The 22,307-nt window shown below is 38.3% G+C and overlaps 1 protein-coding gene across 1 annotated transcript in view; it reads left to right on the top strand.

Annotated features, from left to right (window-relative positions):
- Nucleotides 1-22,307, top strand: part of SORCS3 (sortilin related VPS10 domain containing receptor 3) — a 719,817-nt gene that overhangs the window by 242,715 nt on the left and 454,795 nt on the right. Inside the window, 1 exon segment of the mRNA XM_032225623.1 lies at nucleotides 3,625-3,692. Coding sequence (XP_032081514.1) covers nucleotides 3,625-3,692 — 68 coding nt within the window.

Here is a 22,307-nt window from a genome sequence, read left to right as displayed (position 1 = left end):
AAGAAAATTATCTAAATAAATTCCACCTGGGCAGAACTCTGCCTGCAACTCTGACCTGCCTAAGGATAAATGTCAATGCCAGATATTTCAATTAGGTAGTGGAATCAGCATACAGTAGTCTATAAACTGTCAGAGGTCTACCTAGGAGCTTTCATAAATTGAATCAGGCAATAAATCAGGAAAGCAACTGGTGAAGCAGAACCAGATACCAAAGCAAGGCAAGATGGCACTAGAAGCACAAAAGTTTACAAATGGGACAATTTCTTGTAAAAGAATCTACCTTAGCATTTCTGCATTACTCCTCTGTTCCATTTGAGTATTTTGATTTATTGCTAAAAAGCTCTTTTTGCTTAGTTTCTCCCTAATTTGGATACTGAGGCTTCACCTCCATGGATACATGCTCTTTTTCATTTCAGATTTCATTTCATTTCCTTAGTCACTTACTTTAAGGCAGAGCTGGAAGTGTTGTCATTACCTTCAACTGTGAGATGGTGAAATTCCATGAATGTCATATTGGAAAAGAAGAAATTAGGCATATTCAGCAGAGATGTCTAGTACATGCGCTGGTTAACTGCTTGGAAAATGCCTTAATCTATAGAAAAATAGGCCAAAGTTAGTTGTGCTATAATAGCAATAGCAATAGCAGTTAGACTTATATACCGCTTCATAGGGCTTTCAGCCCTCTCTAAGCGGTTTACAGAGTCAGCATATTGCCCCCAACAACAATCCGGGTCCTCATTTTACCCACCTCAGAAGGATGGAAGGCTGAGTCAACCCTGAGCCGGTGAGATTTGAACAGCCGAACTGCAGAACTACAGTCAGCTGAAGTAGCCTGCAGTGCTGCATTTAACCACTGCGCCACCTTGGCGCTCTCTCTATAAATTGTATGAATATAGTTCAATTTTATATTTTATTTTGTAGCATCCAAAAAGAAGCCAGAGCAGCCAAAGGTCTACAGTATGAGAAACAGGAGAGAGGTCTAGCTTGTTCTTACCTATTACAAGCCGAATAAAAATGGTTTCTCCAAATTGTTGCATTTCAAGAGAAAAATCTCCATTAAAATCAACTGAGACTATTATGATAGTCCAATGGTCTGTCTGGATCACATTCCCTGTTTCTTTATTCCTCCTGGACTGGTCAAATAAACAAAATAAGCCCACTTCTACCATTTTTCTTCTGTCAGAGAGCAATCCTGCCATAGTGCATAGTAACTAACTGGAAACAAAGGATTTACTTAAAATGAATGAAGCCCAGCAGGTGAACTGGACTTCAGATCTATGACTGTCCCTAGTTTAAGATATCTGACTTAAGGGCAACCCTTAGTTATAAAGGGGCTACCTATTAGTAAAAATGGCTGAGGACTTTGTTATTCCTTGCACTGATGAAGCACTGAAGCTGGGCATTTTTAATATACAGTTCCTGAAAACTTTATATAGCTTTAATGCTTTATTGACTAGAGGAAAGACAATTCCATGTATCATTATCAGTAATAGGCAGTCTGTTGTAAGTACAGGTTCTGACTTTAACACAAAACTGGGTTAAAAACAGAATTAGGGAACAAAACTTGTTCTTAACCCAAGGATGACTTTCATGTATTATTCAATAATATGACCATTCGTTCATTCATCTCATATCCAGTTTAGCCTCAGGATTCTTAAATTAAGCAATTTGTGTCTGTTAAAAGACCAATGATACAGTGCTATTAAATGGATTTAAATAACAGCTATTGATGAATGGTGAAGTGCTAATCAGCAAAAACAGGTGTAGGTTTCAGCTAACTGAGTGAGTCATCTACTACTTGCTCAATACTTTTTGTACGGAATCTGTGATCGTCAATTACAAAGCCATTCATTCACCTATATATTACGTGACATGCCTGTGACTTATTCTGGGCTGATTTCATTTTATTATCAGCTGCTATACAAGACAAAATAGAGCATTGGTCCATTAGAATATGTTAGGAATTTTGTTTGATATATATCTTTAAACACATATGCAGGACAACTCTCATAGTTTCAGGAAGCCCCCCCTAATACAGAAATTAGAAACTAGACAAATTTGATTTGTGAAATATAGGAGAGGTTCCCAATGAATCTCTTGACTTTATTCTGCCTGGCAAGAGCTAACTATTAGTCTTACAACTGATCAGGCTTTGAATGAATGCTATGCAGTAAAATTCTCCTGTGCTCTTTATCTTTCAGTTTGGTGAAACAAAAGTTGTTGTTTTTTTAGTTCTTTTGAAAGCAAATAGATTTTTAATAAAAAAAAATATTAATTTAATATTATATTTAATTCAAGATGGTTAAGAAAACAAATATCTAATCTTTCATGTCCAACATCCGGTAGTTTCTCTTTTTTTCTTGCATATCAGGAAAATCCCAATTGAAGATATTACATCCTATTGGGAAGCATTGACAACTTGGAAAGTTTGGGAAAATGTTGGGAAAATGAGTAATAAAAACCATTATCCACAGTAGCAGTAGCAGACAAAAGAGAAATTTGAAATAAATTCTTTGGCACTTTGAAAATAAAGCAAAGAAAGACAGAAGCCTTCCTTACAATTCTTCCTCTGAGAAATTGCAAGGCAGATTTGGTAGACCATTATACCAAAGCTGAGTAATCCAAGTGTAGATGAAAGGATTTATTAAGTTGGGAAAATGACTTTGGCTATCCACTTTAAAGTAATGACTTCAAGGCTGACTTTTCTAAGATTTCTTTTTTTAGAAAAATATGTGGCAAACATAGATATCTGCAAGGGAAGCAAAAGCAAAAGATAAACATTTTTAATAACATCTTAATGGATATTCAGTGCTTGCATCCTCTTTGGTGATGTTGCGGTGAAGAGGTGGAAGTTTGCATTGTAAGACCATATGCATATTTGGTCATTTTGATATCAGCATGGGTTGGTAACAAATGCATTAATATTTGTACCCCAAATGAGTCAAAATGGCAGGATGGTTTAGATCACAGATCCCAATCTTTCCAACTTTGTGGAATGGCAGCAGTGGGGGTGGGTGGAAGAGAAGAGGTTAGTTTCACATGAATAGCTCCAGGCATGCAGCCCCATTTGCAAAACTTTGTGCATGAGTGTCTGCTGCTCACACAAGTGGAACCACGCATGTTGGCTCATCACTTGCGCGGCCTGGTTTGGAATGGGCTGTGGCCCAGGGGCTGAGAACCTCTGATTTAGACTTTCAAAGAAGAGGAACATACAGTGAAGTTCCAGAATAATTTTCATTGTTCTTTCTGTAAGATGACTGTACATCAGTGTGTAATTCCTTGAGAAGAACTCAACTGAACGCTGTAGTGCTTCCATCAACTAAACAAAGGCATAGGCTTGCATTGTTAATGAAATATGTACAGATGTATATATATGAAAGGCAGCATGTTTCCAGCAATACCTTTAACTATATTTTGTATCTACAATATAATAAAGTATTACTATCTACAAAGATGAATTAAGTTATAGTATTGAGAGTCTAAGTTTTCTCCCTGTTCATTTCTTGATCCTATAATACCCCAAATTGTATGGATAAATATAAGCTCTCCTTTGAGTGATTTCAAATGAAAGGTAATGGAAGATGCTTTTCATCTGTTCCCTTTCTCTTTCTTTTCTTCTCTTAGGTGATTCTCATTCTTACAAAGCTGCATGACTTCAATTTGGGAAGTGTTACTGAAAGCTCACTTTGGAGGTAAGCAGATTACATGGTGTCTTTTCCAGAGTAATAGACAATGAAAGAAGACAAAGGAAAAGTTGTAAGGAATTGAGCACATATTGCTTCTTTGCCCTGATGAGCAGTAGAGTTTTTGTTGTTTATAAACCCTGTTGTGACAGTTACCATATATTTGACTACAAGTTCAAATATATTTTGAACTTGTAGTCAAACACAGTTTTGGAACAAACATTCTGTAACTAATATCTGTAAATTGTCACCATATGAGGGTAATACTGAAGCATGAAAATAATCTGACATACAATAAATGTTCAACGAATGTTAATATCATACTGAAAAAATAATTAGATGAGCCCCAAAAGCTTCTGTAGACCAGATATGCTGTATAGCAAATAATGTACTATAATATAGTAGTCTATTCTATTTCTATCGCTATCCCTCCTCTAAATTAATTTGGCTGCTGCTATTGCTGCTATGTGAGTTCTTTTTTAAAACCCAAAAGTGAATGTGACAGGATTAGAAATGCTAATTAATCATGAAGATAGGTATTTTCTTGTGAAAGCATAAGAAGTTAAGAGCAGCAGGATTCCGTTGCATTACACCAAAGATTGATTTCACTCAGTATTTTGCTGTCATGGTAACATCCATTTACCTAGGAACTTCCCAAGCAGCCAACATTCAGATAAGCAGGGATTAACACCAGGCAAACAATCAAGTAGAAAACTATATCCTAATTAAGAAACTGCGAAAGAGAAAACCGCACTACCACCAAAAGCAGCAGACAAGCTACAGTATATAAACCAGGAGAAAGCTTCCTGCTCACTTGCACTGATATTAGCTAGTTGGTAATGAAATGTCTGCAAGCAAACAACCAAGCTCAGTCAGTACCAAGGATTCCACAGTTTTTGTAATGTGCCCAAATTCTCTTGAAATAAAAGAAGAAGCATGGATTGGATTCTGAAATTTAGAATTTGTCAGACAAGAGTATAAACTACAAGTAGTTCAGGATAAATAAATAAATGTGGAAACCATAACTTTAATTTTCACATCACATTGGTTTCTCCACTCATGTTCTCCTTCTATTTCTTAACTCTCCATTGATTCAGAATCTAAATATATTCAGGATTTCATCATGCCTTTATAGTGAGATTTCTGATCCTTTTTCAATGAGGGCAGAAAGGCCGATTTTAATGTAAGCAGCAAGAGGAAAGAAACAGCCCTCCCATGCCTTCTTGACCGGAAATATTTCCATTCAGGTCTATGAATTTTGTACAAGAACATAGAGAAGGGAAAGAAAGTGAGAGTGACCAGCAGAGTGTGACTACAAGGAACATAATGGAAAGCGTACACTAAATATGTGTGTGGTCCTGGCAGCACAATGGTTAGAATGCAATATTGCACATAACATTGCCCATGGATTGGAGTTTGATTCTGATGAACTCAGTGTTCCATCCATCCAAGGTCTGTAAAATGAGGACCAAGATTGTTGAGGGCAATATGCTAACATTATAAATTACCCAAAGGATCCTGTAAAGTACTATGGGGCAGAATATATGTGTAAGTGCATTGCTATTGGTGAGAAGTCACTTTAATTATATTTAATTTAAACAAAATGGAAATGAAAGAAATGAAGTCTGATTTTTGCAATACCCATTCAGATCTAAAGGCAGACACCAGCTAGCAAAAGTTGAGGTACTCTTTCTTTTCAGAAAATAGGTCAACTGTACCAGCTATTGCAGTGATTAGGAATATTATGGCTATTTGTAATCCAAAATATTTAAAAAGTTATGACTGGCAAAGGAGTGGAAAGAGCTATTGTAATTGTCTCAAATCAAAAGAAGTTTAAGAGGATCTTTAAATAAATCCCTTTGCTAATTAAGTGCAATGAAAGTACATCACTCCTTAGTTTCTATTGATCGATGTCAGCTATGCTTTCTTTCAGCTGTCGTTTATGAAGTATTTACAAATATATTCCCTTTATAAATATATTCCAGCCTTCCTCAATCAAGTATTTTCCCAATAGTTTGGATTCTTCAAGTTTTAAAACACTGTAATCACTGAAGTAGGTTGTGATAAATACTTTGCTTATATTATATATTGACTGTGGCCAGCAGCAAAGGCCATACTTACATTAGGAAAGTTTTGATGATAAAAACCAGAGAACCCAAAACCAGGTTGTGAGGAAAGGTGACTAAAGTTTTGTTTTCAAGGAGTCAACATCTATAGCAAACCAAAGTGGTAATACAGATTCAGTTCTCTGAAACATACCAGATTAAGGCGGGTTAACCAGACGTTTGGCAACAGTCATGTTGTTAGAAACATGGCAATTAAAAAAGAATTCTGTTTCCATTTTATGGGGGTTCCTTTATTAAAATGTGTTCCATTTTTTTGTCCTCTAATTGCTGTATCAATGACCTTTCCATGGGCCAGCAAATTTCTGAAATACTATTTTTTCAGATTTATTATTATTACTATTATTATCATTATCATTATCTGGTTAATCTTTGATGAGATTCACAGCCTTTGGGGCTGGTTGGTAGCTCAACAGCTCAAGTCCTAACCAAGGACTTAGGAACTGTTAAGGTAACGTTGGAGGATATAAGCTGTTCCAAGTAGAATCAGAATGTTCAAGTCTGATAAATTTAAAATTTCCAAATAGCGAGGTAGTTATTGCTCCAACGGCTCCAATTACAATCTGGACAACACACGATTCCTTTTTCAACAGTTGCTCAACTTCAATTTGCAAGTCCCGCTACTTTGTGATTTTATCTTCATTTATCTTGTTAATCCGGGCAACGGTTCAGTTGGCATAAATTTCATTTTTTTCACATTCACCATATTTGTATGGGTTGTGGAGCAAATTTTGTCTGGCCCTTCACCTAAGACCTGTCTGATATGGTTGTACCTGTTCAACATATCCCTTAGGATCATTAGAGCGTGCACGCCCCTCCACCACGACAAGGTAAAGCTCCTAGGAGGGGTTGTTGTTGTTGTTGTTGTTGTTATTATACAATTGTATCACAGCGGCCAGTTGTTTCGCTGGATTTGGCATTGGTTACTAGTCGGGCCCCACCCAGGGGCCTAGGACGTCGTAACGTATTTTCATAATATGCGTGCAGATCCAAGCAGTGCGGCTTTTTGCATTTGACTGATGGTGATTTTGTCAATTTTTAACTGTTTTAAATGTAATTCCAGTGCTTTTGGAATAGCACCCAGTGTGCCAATTACCACTGGAATTACCACTGCTGGTTTGTGCCATAGTCATTGAATTTCAATTTTTAAGTCCTGGTATTTTGCGATTTTTTCATGTTCCTTCTCAGCGACCCTGCTATCACCTGGTATTGCGATGTCTATGATTGTGACCTTATTTTTCTCAACCAGTGTGATGTCTGGTGTATTATGCGCCAGTATTTTGTCCGTTTGTATGCGAAAATCCCACAAGATCTTGACCATCTGATTTTCGGTGACTTTTTCAGGCTGATGTTCCCACCAGTTTGTTGCTGTTTTAATATTGTAATTTTTGCACAAATTCCAATGCATCATTTGTGCTACTGAATTGTGCTGCAATTTATAATCAGTCTGCGCAATTTTTTTTACAGCAGCTGATAATGTGATCAACAGTTTCGTCAGCTTCTTTGCAAAGTCTGCATTTGGCATCATCAGAGGATTTTTCGATTTTGGCCTTAATGGCATTTGTGCGGATAGCTTGTTCTTGCGCAGCCAGGATTAGTGACTCTGTTTCTTTCTTTAATGTACCTGTTTTTAACCATAACCAAGTTTGTTCCCTGTCCACTTTATCTTTTATTTTTTCCAGAAATTGGCCATGCAGTACTTTGTTCTGCCAACTCTCCATTCTTGATTTTATCACTTCTTTTCTGTATTCTTGTTTCGTCTGTTGGGCCTTCAGTAGTTTTTTGTTCTTTACTTCGATTAATAGATGTTCTTGACTTTCTTTTAAATAATCAGCCAGTGCATGTTTTTCTTCTTCAACTGTTTGCTTCACTTGTTATAATCCTCTGCCACCTGATTTTCGGGGCAGATATAGTCTATCAGTATCACCACGTGGATCTAAACTGTAGTGCATTGTCATTAGTTGCCTGGTTTTTCGGTCCAAAATGTCCAAATCAGCTTGTGTCCAGTTAACTATACCAGTTGTGTATCTTATAACTGGTATTGCCCAGGAATTTATGGCCTTGATTGTATTTCCACCATTCAATTTAGATTTCAAAATTTTCCTAACTCTGCTGGTGTACTCTCGCCTGACAATAGTTTTTACTTCTCCATGCTTGATGTTATCTAACTGCAAAATGCCTAAGTATTTGTAGGCTTCATTTTCATTGCATTTAATTAGTTGGCCATTGGGCATTTCAATTCCCTCACATGCAGTGATTTTGCCCCTTTTTATGTATACAGTGGCACATTTTTCCATGCCAAACTGCATTGAAATATCGGTGCTGAATACTTGGACTGTGTTTGTCAATGATTGGATTTCTATTTCTGACTTTCTATTGAGTTTCAAATCATCCATATATAGTAAATGCGAATTTTTTTCAGCTTCTTTGGCTGTTTGGTATCCTAATTTTATTCTTTTTAAGATTACTGATAGTGGGATCATTGCGATGATGAAGAGAAGAGGTGAAAGTGAATCACCCTGGAAAATTCCTCGCTTGATATTAACCATTCCGTAGATCTCATTCCCTACTGCCAACTCGGTTCTCCATTGTTTCATCGCCTTTTCAGTAAAGGATGTAATATTTTTGCTAATGCCAGTTGTTTCTAAGCATTTTACGATCCAACTATGTGGCAGTGAGTCAAATGGCTTTTTGTAATCAATCCAGACCATATTCAAGTTCGTTTTTCTGTTCTTACAATTTTCTAATATCATCTTATCAATTAGGAGCTGATCTTTTGTGCCCCTGCTCCTTCTTTTGTTGCCTTTTTGCTCTACTGGCAAGATGTTGTTTGTTTCCAAATAATCCATCATGTTATCTGCAATAATGCCTGTGAGCAATTTGAAGGTTGTTGGCAAGCATGTTATTGGTCTGTAGTTTTCAGGTGTTGTTCCTTTAGTTGCATCTTTCTGAATCAAGTATGTTTTTCCAGTTGTCAACCATTCATCAATTTGGCCCTTTTGTAAAATTTCATTCAGTTGCCTGGCCAATATTGCATGTAAACTGGTCAGATATTTGAGCCAGAAACCATGTAATTGGTCCTTTCCAGGTGATGTCCAATTCTTTACCCTTTTTACTCGATTTTTGACCATCTCAGTTGTTATTTCTAATACTTGCATTTGTTTGATGCCAATGCTTTTCTCAAAGTCATGTATCCACTTTGCTTCCTTGTTGTAGTCCTTTGCATTTTCCCACAATTTTTTCCAGAATTCAACTGTGGCCTGCTTTTCTGGTTTTTCACTTTTGGTATCACCATTCACATTAAGACTTTGATAAAAATGCTGTTGGTCTGATCGAAATTGCTGATTTTGTTTATATTGGATGATTCGTGCCTCATATCTTTCAATTTTTCTAGCTGTTGCTGTTATCTGCTGTTTTACAATCTCTACAGCTTCATTGATGTTTCTTGTATCCAATCTATATCTTCTGATTAGCCGATCTATGATTTTGTTGTTTTTAAGCCGTTGCTCATGCATGTTCTTTAAGTTAGCATCTGCCCTTAATTTTTTGACTTTTTGTTCTAATCGGATTTTCCACTTTGGCTTTGATGCTTTTTCTGTTGTGTGACTAGGTACTTTGATTTTAATGCCTAGTTCATTAGTGACTATTACAGCTGTGCTGTACATTAACTGGTTTGTTTCCAAGATGGATCCCGATTCAATTGTTGAAAACACGGCATTAACCATTTTCATGATAGGGGCCAAAATTTTCTTAGGCACAGTTTTTAGTGATGGTAAACGTTGCCTTTCCTCACTAAGCAGAAAATGCTCCATGATCTTATCCTTCAATTCTTTTTGTTTTTGAGTTAGTTCATCAGTTGGTTCAGTGATAACTGGTTCTAGTGGTGGTGATGTTATTTCCTCCCCGAGAGCTTCTTCTGGGAGTTCTACTATAATGTCTTTAGTTGTGTCTTGAATATCAGTTATTTCCGTTTGTGATATTGTTTTTTGGGTTTTGCAATTTGCCTGAATTTCCTCATGTTCAACTTCACTAAACACTTTATTCCGTATAATAAATCGCCTTTGATCTGCTAGTCGTTGTTCACTAACATTTGAATCTGGATATTGTTGTTTCCATAATTCATACATTCGCTTTAAATAGCCTCTTTTTTTTCTGGCTCTGAGTTGTAGTAACAGGCCATTATGGCACGGTTTTCATCTGCCCTATATTTTTGTCGTTTTGTTGGCTGATCCACTTGTAGCCCACTTGTCGACGGATGTCCAGGGACCCCAACATCCGCCGCGGCCCTTGTTAACCCGCGCAACGACCGATGCGGTATGGAATTCTTATTTGTTTTTTTCACCATATTGTATAGGTTGGCGTTTTTTTTTTACGGGACCAGATGCCAACCTGACCCCAACCCTCCTCCTTTCTCATCCGGGCTTGGGACCGGCAACGGCGGAGTTGTTGTTATTATTATTATTATTATTATTATTATTATTATTATTATTATTTTGCTGAGAAAGCTCTAGGACTAATAGCTGAGAATTTCCAGCAAATATTAGTTTAGATATTTTAATGGCACTCGTGATTTATTAATGTATTCCTCTTGCATCTGCTTCTCTTTATTCCTTGGTGGAATTCCTGCTGAATCTGACTGAATTAATAAAAACAAACTGCATATTATAATAGTGTTTTAGCTTGGCCATTATTTAAAAGCTCTTTGCAACTATTCAGTTGTTTTTGTTTTCCTCTTTTTTCTTTTTTCTTTTTCTTTCTAACTGATTTCACTATGAGAGTCTTTAAAGTCTAGGAAAGCCTAAATTGCCAGAACCGGTTCTTTTTTTGGGAACTGAAACTTATTATTGTATTTTGTGAATCTTCCTGCTAACCTCCCTGTCTAAATGTAACACTGAGAGTGTAGCTATTTGTACATGACCAATTTACATGAATTGTTACTGTCATTGGGTTTGTAATGTTACATCTGCTTATCCAGGTATACTGTACATGGCTGCAGGGAGGTTTTGAAAATCTAGGAGTAGAAAAAATGGACAATTTCCTTTCTCTTCACTTCAAAATAGAAAACGGAATACTTTTCTTACTCTAAGTGATGTTAATGTCCTGTTCCAATCAGTAATATAGATTTTGAACCTGGGAATCTATTTAGATTATTCTTTTAAAAAGTACTAAAATATTGTAGCTTCCAGTTGTTTGCCCTGTTACCTCAACTAGAATTTGACTGTTCTTCCCTTTTTGGGTGTGCATGTATGTGTTTGACTTTTGTATCACTGGGAACCATTTGGGAAAGTCTGGACAAATGAGATTTTTGTCCTTGTTACCCATTTTTGTAAGAATATGGTATGAAATATGGCATTGACAAGTTCTCTTGATTTGACGTAATATTGTTCTTCAAGTAGCTGCTTCTACATGAGATATTTCTAGCACTTGGGTTTTCTGTTATTTCATATTGAATCTCTTTGGGAAGTCAATATATTTTTGTATCATCCATAGTATGTATGATTTCTTAAAGCCTTGGGACCATCAGAGATAGACAGAAATGTTCTAATGCTACGTATCATAGTTTCATGAGGGGCACGTAATATATGACTCTTGATAGTGTTCCAATTATACATTGAATCTGTGATTTCATTTTCAATGTGGAAGAAAGAGGCAATACGTAGGTAATGGATGACATAATATAGAAGTTTGATTATATTATTTTCTACAAAAAGATCTATAGCAAGGCCAATTAAATATAGTGAAAATCAGTATTTTCTCTGTTTCACCTTCAGCAATATATCAGATGGGAGACTGCCCTGAACACAAATGATATTCTACAAAAAGAAATTTTAGTTTGGGAGGTCGTTAATTTCTTTCATCAGGGTCCCATCAGAAAGTTCTGCAGATTGGATGCCATTTCATTATTCAAATGAATATGAATAGTATCTGTCTTCCATTGATCTTCCACTGATCTTTTCTGATAAACTAGACCAAAGTAACAGGAAATCACCTCACAGGTACACCCAGTGACGTGCGGTGACGGTTACCGTTGGTGAGGCAAGACTGCAGCAGCGGCGAGAAGCAATGTCCCCGGCACTGTGTCCTACAGGCGTCTTGCATTTATGGTGGACATAAACACGAGATGCCTGTCGGACACAGTGGTGGGGGTGTTGCTTCTCGCCGCCATCGCACTCCACCACCTTGCCCCCTGCCTCCTCCGATGAACAATCCTGCTGGACTCACCACTCTCCTCCTCCTCCTCCTCCTCGTCCCTGCTTGGTGCTGGGCTGGCTGCAGGCCGGGGCATCAGGATTGTTTGTTGGAGGAGGCGGGGGGGGGGGGCAAGGCGGTGGAGCGCGACGGTGGCGAGAAGCATCTCAGATGGAGACGGGACACCCGGAAGGCAAGCGGCACTTCAGCAAGTGCCGGCTTGCCTTCCGGGTGTCCTGGCTCCATCTGAGATGCTTCTCGCCGCCGTCGCGTTCCACCGCCTTGCCCCCCGCCTCCTCCGACAAACAATCCTGCTGCCCCAGCCTGCAGCCCACCCACCCCCGCCCGACCTGCTCCCTGCCTGGACTCACCGCTCTCCTCCTCCCCACTCGATGCTGGGCTTTAAAGGGGTCTCCCCTCCCCAGCCAGCCAGCCCACCCAGCCAATTCCTCCCCCCACCACCACTGTGTCCAACAGGCCAGGTGTCTCGTGTTTATGGCGGACATAAATGTGAGATGCCTGGCCTGTTGAAACACAGCGGCGAGAACGTCCCTGCCACTTCCGTGCTCCGCCGCCTCGCCCCCCCTGCCTCCTCCGACCCCACCGCTGTGAAGAAAGAAAAAAAAACACACACAAACCTCACAATAAAAAATTAATTTTTTTATTAAATTACAAATTACAAATTAAATTACAATAAATTTGAATCCCCCCCTCCCTCCGTCCGATCCACCTTTTCCAGCTGTGGAAACTCTCTCAACTCTCCTCTTGTCCACCCAACGTAAGCGTGCTAACGTAAGCTCTTAAGGCATGATTCGCTGTTCCCTGATCAGGAGGCGGGAGAATCAGTGCCTCTTTTGCATATGAAAGTTTTTGCTTGTTAACTCCTCCTTAACTTTTAAAAGGTGAACAATTCCTTAGGCAAAAGAGGCCCCGAGTTCTCTGGCCTCCTCCCATAGTTAACACTGAGAGCAGACACCAAGCCACTGTGACTTTGAATCTGGTAGCAACTACCCTGGCTTTAATTATTTAAAAAATATTATTTAAAATTCTTCCTTTTCCCCCAGGAGACTGGTGAGGCCCCGCCTCCCCTGCCTCTAGTGACTGCACGTCCCTGGGTACACCCATCTATACAGAATAGCAATAGCACTTACACTTATATACCACTTCATAGTGCTTTACAGCTCTCTGTAAGGGGTTTACAGAGTTAGCCTATTGACTCCATCAATCTGGATCCTCCTTTTACTGATCTCAGAAAAATAAAAGGCTGAGTCGATCTTGAATGTACATTGTAGTTTCCTTCTGGTCATTTCTAGAACTTAGGTGATCTTTTCCTTTTCTATATGCATTTGAGGTGTAGGTTATTGAAAAAAGCATGAATAACCAGCAGTTTGAACCTCTCTTAGATCTTTCACAATTTGTATGATCATGACATTTTCTCAAAATTTCAAGATCTTTTAATATCTGAAGTTCATTTGTATGTGGTAGAAATAGTTCTAATATAGATCAGATATTAACAGAATTTGGATATTGTTTAAGGCCCAGAAATATACTAAAAACAGAAATGTTTGAAACATAATGGTTAAGTTAATAACCCTGTGATTAACTCAGTAGTGACTTTAAATTCTTTGTGGTGTTGGCCTTTCTTACATAATCACAATTAGATTAACAATCAGAAACAAACTGTTCTGTAATTGCAGTTTGGTTATTTACAAGAGAAAGCAATATGTTAAAAGTACTGTCAAAATCTGTGAAGCAAGACCAAGCTAAATGTACAATTATTGTATTCTTCATTGCCAGACAGTCTGTGGTCAGTCACATCTCTCATTGCAGTGCTCTGGTAGTTGGTCTTCAACATGGTGCCTGGTTAAGAAGAACTTGTCAAAGTTCTGTCATAAAAGTAGTTACTGATTCATATTCTGTATGCAGTGCCATCCTTCCCAGGGCCATTTTTCATTGGATGATGTAACTCCTTTTCTCCTTCTTGGAGGAAGGCAAGTGAAATACTTGTTAACTCTTATTATTCCTCCAGTTGTCTAATTTTTTAAAAAATTTTAAATACTTTTTGTTGTTTAGATCTTTTATCTTATATCTTGGACTTTTCCCCTTAAGTCAGAAAAAAATAAAGCCCTCTTCATGTTCAATTCCTGTTGAACATGGAGTTCATGGAGATGACCATGTAGTTTTCTTTGCCAACAATATGGGACAGGCATTGCCATAGGTATCTACTAACCCTTCTTAACTTTCTATTGTAGCCTACAACTGTGAGATTTTAGCTTTTATCAATCAAGCTCAGCTTGAAGCTGCAAAATTGTTGTCCACAAATAATAATACCATTAACAATTGATTACATGGTTGGTTGCACAGTCAGTCAGATATTATTATGTGCAACAAAATAGGAAATCACAGTTGCTGGTTCTTTAGCTGATGATGGCCTTTATATACATCAATTTCTTCCCAAGAACCTAGAATGTCATAATACATTAGTGTAGTACAGTGCTGGCTAACCTTTTTGTCACTGTGTTCTAAAAGCGTGTGTGTACCTATAATGCAATGCATGAGTGCCCCCTGTACCTGCTCCCCATGCATGTGTGTGCAAAAACCTCATGTGCACCCTGCCCCTGCACATGTGTCCCCATGCTATGTCGCATCCCCACATATGTGCGCATGACCCCCTGCACACATGCACCCCATCCCTGCACACATACATCCTGCCATCATGCATGTGCGCACAACCCCACACATGTGTGCACAACCCCACGCAAATGTGCAAAAAAATGCACATGTGTGCATGATCCCCATACATGCCCTGCCCCCGCGCATGCATATGTAATCCCCGCACATGCACTCTACACCCCATGCATATGCATTTGTCTCCCACATACACCCCATCCCCGCACATGTGCAGCAGAGACCCAAAAACCAGCTAGCCAGTGGGAGGCACGCATGCATCAGAGGTGATATTCAGCAGGTTTTGACCAGTTCTGGAGAACCAGTAGCAGAAACTTTGAGTAGTTTGGAGAACCAGTAAATACCACCTCTGAATGACCTTCCCCACATCTATTCTCTGCTTCCTGAGTTCCAGCTGATCGGAAGGAAATGGGGATTTTGCAGTAACCTTCCCCTGGAATGGGGAGGGAATGGAAATTTTAAGGTATCCTTCCCCTGCCACGCCCACCACACCATGCCCACCAAGCCATGCCCACAGAACTGGTAGTAAAAAAATTTAAATCCCACTACTGGTGTCCATGTGCAGTGGAGCTGAGCTGGGTTGATGGCTCATGTGCCCGCAGAGAGGCTATAGGTTCACCATCACAGGTGTAGTATATACATGGGTCCAAGCAAAGTAGCCTTTTGTAATTTTGTCAGTGTGCATATTTACTAAGTGACATTCAAGATTTTTTGGTTTGGCATCCAGTGTTCCCATAACCATGAGAGCCAACATGGCTGGTTTAATGCAATAATCTTTCATTTTTGATTTTCAGATCTTGATATTTTGTGAACTTCTCCAGGTTATTTTTTAAATCTTCTAGTCTATTACCACATCATAACCTTTTTCAACCACAGTTAAATTTGGAGTGTTATTAGCCAAGACTTTTATCAGATTATGTTCTGAAATCCCACTGTATTTTAACCTGCTCATTTTCAAACACTTTTTTCAACTCTCCTCATCAATTTTTCATTACTGGTCACAGTAATTTTGACACTTACAGTATTTCAGTAAATCATTCTGGTGACTGTGTTATATTATTGTTTATAATCAGTTTGTGGCATCTTCTTGCACAAGCTGAATATAGGTTTCCTGCACATTCAGTATGATCCAATTTTTAACTTGCATCAATGCTTGTGCCTGACTTTTATGTATGCTTTTCTTCTTTGACAGTTTGCTTGGCTTAGAGTGTCAATCTAAGAGTGTCAATCTAACTATAGACACATAATACCACATTAAACATGTATGCTGCCTCACTGCAAAACGTCTTGATTAGCACATTATCTTATTTGTCTTTGTTTCAATATCTTTACCTACTTCCTAAAGCCAGAGATGTGCATATCTCACAGTGGAACAAAATTACTCACTGAGAGAAGAATATAAGAACCAGGTACCTTACATATTGTGATTTACAGAGGAAAATTATAGAGATTCTTCACTCCTCCAACATAGATGACCTTAATAATCTATAACTTTAGGAATTACATAGAAAGATGCAATACAAGTAAAAATGTATTTCATAAAATGACAGAGGAATATCATCTGAAGCCCACAATAGGCAGGGGCTATGGGTAATATTTTGTTAAGATGGGAAATAAATCTAGAATTATTGATGAGTATTCTATTGAAAACCTGGTGGAGTATATATAGAAACTGATTTATTTACAACAGTGTTTTTCCAAACTTGGCAACTTTAAGATATATGGACGTTAATTCCTAGAATTTCTAGTCAGCATACAGATCCTGATATAGACACCTCATGGACTCTTTCGTACTGTAGAGGGTAAAAATGAAGGTGAGAGTATAGGTTTGGTTTTTCCTTAACAAGGCAACATTTTACTATGCAATATTTTAAATATAAATGTACGTGTTTTTGTTATATCTGTCATATCTGGATTGTAACAACCAATAGGAAAGAGATACACAAATCATTTTCCTGTCATTTAGCAGTCATCTAGAATTTTGTAGTTTTTATAAGGCATGCCTAGTTTGAGATATGAGTCTTAAGGATTAAAATCAAGAAGAATGCTATCAAAATGACATTTTTGTTCATGAAAAATGGCAAAATTGAATTCTTCAATTGAAAATTAAATCTGAAAATAAAAATATGCTATTCTGTATTATTACCCTTTGAGTATTATTCCTGTCTATTTGCAGAACCAATCCATTTAGCTGCTCACTTTAAGCACTGTGCAAGTTTTGAAATCAGTCAAAAGATTTTCAAATGCCACATAAATGCAGAACCACATTGCTCAACCACGTGGAAAGAAAGACAGACAGACAATTTTATATATGCTGGCCTAGAAACCAGGAGACTGTGAGTTCTAGTCTGACTTTAGGAATGAAAAACTGGATGACTTTGGACCAGTCATTTTCTCTCAGCCCTGCTCACTTTATAGAGCTGTTGTGGAAAAAATAGGAGGAAGAAAGAGATTAGTTCTTGAACTTTTATGTAAAAAAGGGTGGGATACATATGTAACAAAAAATCTCTCCTTTTCCCAGGCTCTTGTATAAAAACCTGTTATGGCTAAGGTGACCAGTCGTCCCACTTTTGGCGGGACAGTCACGATTTTCTACAATTTGTCCCGCATCCTGTGTCATTATTAATACATTATTATTAGTCCTGATTTTTCATTTATAATTTTGGCGCATTGCAGCTCACTCGTTCACTCACCCATTTTTGCCACGTTGCAGCTCGCTTGCCCACTCCCCCGCCCATCCACACTAAGCCAGCCCAGCCTGCCACTCACTGATTGGCTGGAGTCCAGGCTGGGGGTGGAAGTCCTGAGTCTACCTCCATTTGGCCTTCGCCTTCTTGCTGCTTCAGGTAAGCAACTCTGGCGGCGGGACTCGGGAGGCTTTGGGTGGGCGGTGGCGGCCTAGCTTTCGCAAGGGAAGGCCTTCCCTAGCAAGGCTGTGGGCTGCCAGTAGCTGCCACAGCCTAGCTTTCACCTTCCCTAGCGAGGCCGCGGGCTGGCAGTAGCCGCCGTGGCCTAGCTTTCGCAAGGGAAGGCCTTCCTTTGCGAAGGCCTTCCCTAGCGATGCCGCGGACTGGCAGTAGCCGCCGCGGTCTAGCTTTTGCAAGGGAAGGCCTTCCCTTGCAAAGGTCTTCCCTAGTGAGGCCATGTGCTGGCAGTAGCCGCCGTGGCCTAGCTTTCACCCTCCCTAGCGAGGCCGTGGGCTGGCAGTAGCCGCCGTGGCCTAGCTTTCGCAAGGGAAGGCCTTCCTTTGCGAAGGCCTTCCCTAGCGATGCCGCGGACTGGCAGTAGCCGCCGTGGTCTAGCTTTCGCAAGGGAAGGCCTTCCCTTCGAAGGCCTTCCCTAGCGAGGCCATGGCGGCTACTGCCAGCTTTCTTAGCGAGGCCACGGGCTTGCAGTAGCCACCACGGCCTAGCTTTTCCCCCCTGCCCCTCCTCTCCACGCCTGCTTAGTGTCCCGAGCCTTGTTGTCCCTCCACAGTCCAGTCCAGTGTCTTACCTGCTCCTGCTGCGTCTCTGCCTGCCTGCTCCCTTTTGCTTCCATCCATCGCTGCAAAGATCCATCGCATCGGAGTTCTGCTGATTCTTCCTGCCTGCTGGTAAGTGAGCCGGGTTTTTTTCTTTTATTTTTTTAATGTATTTTAAAATAATATTTTATTTATTGTGCATAGGATTTTTTAAAATAGTTTTATTCTGTGTGGATTCTTTGTCTTAGACTATTTAAAAAAGATTCTATCCAAATAAACCATTTTTAAAAATTCCATGCACAATACTGTGAAATGTATTGTGCATAGAATTTTTAATAATAGTTTTACTTCAATTTATTCTTTGTGGATTCTTTTTTTAAATTGTCTTAGACTATTCAATTTATCTTGGATAGAATCTTTTTTTAAATAGTCAGGAGTCATTGACACTGAATTTGCACTTTTAATAATCAGGAAGCACATACTGAGTTTCTTTGAAAGAAAATCCAATAATTTAAAAATCCAACAATTTGTTTCCTAATATAATTTGATCGCTTATTAGTAACCTATGACTATCACTAAGTGTTGTAGCTTATGATTCTTGATGAATGTATTCTATTTTATTTTTCTTTATGTACACTGAGAGCATATTCACCAAAGACAAATTCCTTGTGTGTCCAATCACACTTGGCTAATAAACTATTCTATTCTATTCTATTCTATTCTATTCTACTCTACTCTACTCTACTCTACTCTACTCTACTCTACTCATTTCTATTTCAATTCTAATAAGGAGTTTAGCTTCTCTCTCTTGAAAATGTAAACTAGCATAAGGCATTATAATGCAAGCTAGCCTTAGCTTTCAAACAGTTCATTTAGTGACCAAAGTTACAATGGCATTGAAAAAAGTGACTGATGACCATTTTTCACACTTAGCAACCATTTTTCACACTTAGCGGCCGTTGCAGCATCCTCATGGTCATGTGATCAAAATTTTGATGTTTGGCAACAGATTCGTATTTATGATCGTTTCAGTGTCCTGGGGTCATGTAATCGCCTTTTGTGACCTTTTGACAAAGTCAAATGGGGAAACCAGATTCACTTACGTTACTAACTTATCAGCTGCAGTTATTCATTTAAGAACTGTGGCAAGAAAGGTGGTATAATGGGTTTAGTGACCAAAGTTACAATGGCATTGAAAAAAGTGACTGATGACCATTTTTCACTTAGTGACCATTTTTCACACTTAGCGACTGTTGCAGCATCCTCATGGTCACATGATCAAAATTTGGTGTTTGGCAACAGATTCATATTTATGATGGTTTCAGTGTCCTGGGGTCATATAATTTTTGTTGCTCCATATAATTTTTTTAATCAAGCCCCCTCCCCCCGGTCAATGGTGTCCCTCTTTACCAATCTGAAAATTTGGTCACCTTAGTTATGGCTTTAAAAATTGTATTATTGTAATATTAATGAGAGGATGCCTTAAATTAGCATTGTTTTTTTACCAGGCATGTATAGAACCCTGAAAAAAAGAAAACAAATCCAATTATTTTAATGAATAGCAGAGAGATGCTAGGGTCAAGTTCATGAATGATTTGAAGCTCCCTTCAGTCCTTTTCACTGACATTTGCAGAGTTAATTCCATTTATGTCATCAATATTTACATGTTTAGTTGCTTCATTTGTCTTTGCAGCCTGGTATAATAAGAATTTTTATTTTTTATATAGATGCCCATCATAAGTATATGACTCTGGATCATTCACAACATTAAAAACAATTAAAATAAATAAAAAAGTTAAAAGAAGAAATAAATCACAGACCAGCTGGGAAAGCATATAAAGTCCTCAATGTTGCCAAGAAGCAGGCTCTGTCCCACACCCAGTGTCCCAGGCACACTGAGGCACAGAACCAAGTCTTCAAAGACCTAAAAGACATAGAAAAGACCTAAAACAAAGATAGCTTTATGTAATCTGCCGAATATAAAAATGGATTGACCTTGACTTTGTTTTCTTCGTATTTTTGTCTGTTTTCCAACTGTAGGTACAAGACTACGCTTCAGTGGTAGCTATTTATGCAAATTGCATGTACATATTTTTCACATTATGATAAATTAATGTTGATTAAAAGAGGCCTCTTTTTAAAATCGTATAGAAGTTCTATTCTTTCCTAACTTCCACCACTGTAGAAGCCACTCTACAAATGTAGCTATTTAGTTAGTTGATTGGTTTTCAGACAATATGATATCTGTTACATTTCGTACATTGTTTTCAAACACTGACAATTGCCAGTTTGATTTTCCTACCTCAATTTACAGCTATCATATTATTTGACTCTGCAAACTTAATGAAGTAAGTTCCCCTTCTGACTGGTTTTTAATGGTCACGTGCATTGTTCTACACAGCATCCATCTAACCATTTTTTGTACTGCTCCAATTCTTTGCATATTCCTTTCAAAGAACCCATCTAATATAGTTCAAGAAAGTTGGACTTGGAATTGCAACACTTGCAGCCAAATTCTATCATGAGTTACTGAAAGTCTGCCAAGGAATTCTTTTCTTATGCTTAATCAGCAAGTATAGGTTATTACTCAAACATCAAATAAAATGTATTTAAATTTATAAATAACTGTAATAGTGTTGCATATAATTCACTGGGAAAAGGAGATCCAGAACAATAGAACCACTCTGGAAATGGGTTGTCATTTTTTAAAATATTAAAACATCGAATTTTCAATGATGTTGAATCTAATTTGCATCCCAGAGAACAGAAACTCATATGCTGATCTTATAGCAATAGCAGTTAGACTTATATACCGCTTCATAGGGCTTTCAGCCCTCTCTAAGCGGTTTACAGAGTCAGCATATCACCCCCACAATCTGGGTCCTCATTTCACCCACCTCGGAAGGATGGAAGGCTGAGTCAACCTTGAGCCGGTGAGATTTGAACCGCTGAACTGCAGATAACAGTCAGCTGAAGTGGCCTGCAGTACTGCACCCTAACCACTGCGCCACCTCGGCTCTTAATGCTCTAGTAGAGAATCTTAGACAAATGATTCAGAATGTTTAGGGCATCAGTCGCAGAACATTAGGTATGTGACTTCTATTGCCAATATAATAGTAGCAAAGAAGCTGCTCAGCAAATAATTAGGTCATTATTAGCAGATAGCATCTTTACATAGCTGCTACAGCACAGTACATTAGTAGGTAGCTACCTACTAATGCAATTGCCCTTTACCCTCATCTTAGCACTCTGATAAGCACTAAATGTCTGATAAGCACTAATGTCTGAGAGGATGGTCATGGCAATAGTGTGGAACACTATATCTGAATTTATAAGATAAATTTCTAATACTACTACCACATATATTCTCTTAGTATTTATGGCTTCTGTGTCAGATGTAACTGGCTTGATGTCTATGGAGATTCTTAGTCATCCACAACATAGTTGTCCCAGGGGTGCTTTTTCAGGAACTAAATCTTGTTTTTCTTTGAAGACATCTTGTTTGTCTTTGAAGACATTTCTCTTCTTATCCAAGAAGCTACTTCAACTCTGACTGGATGGTGGGGAATTCCTCTTGAAAAAGCATCTTTGGGACATGTGTTAATTGGCTTAATAGCTGACATAAAAAACCTCATCAAGCCTGGAGTTGGCCTCTCAGATGCCACCACTAGTTTTGAATCTCATTCCAGTTTGAGGGCAATAAACAAATGAAGGATATTTTGCATAGTGTGGGATAGGCACAAGAGGCAGTAAGTTATATTAAATTCTAATTAAGTATTATAATAATTCAAGCAACTCTGCAATTATTATTCAGAAACACAGTTCACTCAGAAACTGTTTAATATTCTTTGTAGGATGGTAGGTAATGCTGGGTTATAATCGCTAATTATTGGTAAAAGAGGTGGAAATCCTAACCAACAGACAGGCTTTCTAAACATTATTTTTTTCTTTCTCAGAATTTAGTCCCTGTTGTTTAAGATATAGATGTTTTATGAGTTAAGAATGAAAAGTATAAACTCTTGAAATGTTAAATTTATTTTACGTATATGCATGTATATATGAGTGTGTATAATATAAACATATACATATACACAGTCTTGATACCCAACATTATACGTAGATTATGCAATAAAACTAATGATGAAATTTGGTATATTTGAA

This window comes from Thamnophis elegans, chromosome 10 (genome assembly GCF_009769535.1).
Source record: "Thamnophis elegans isolate rThaEle1 chromosome 10, rThaEle1.pri, whole genome shotgun sequence".
Lineage (NCBI taxonomy): Eukaryota > Metazoa > Chordata > Lepidosauria > Squamata > Colubridae > Thamnophis > Thamnophis elegans.
This window is presented reverse-complemented; position numbering and strand designations above follow the sequence as displayed.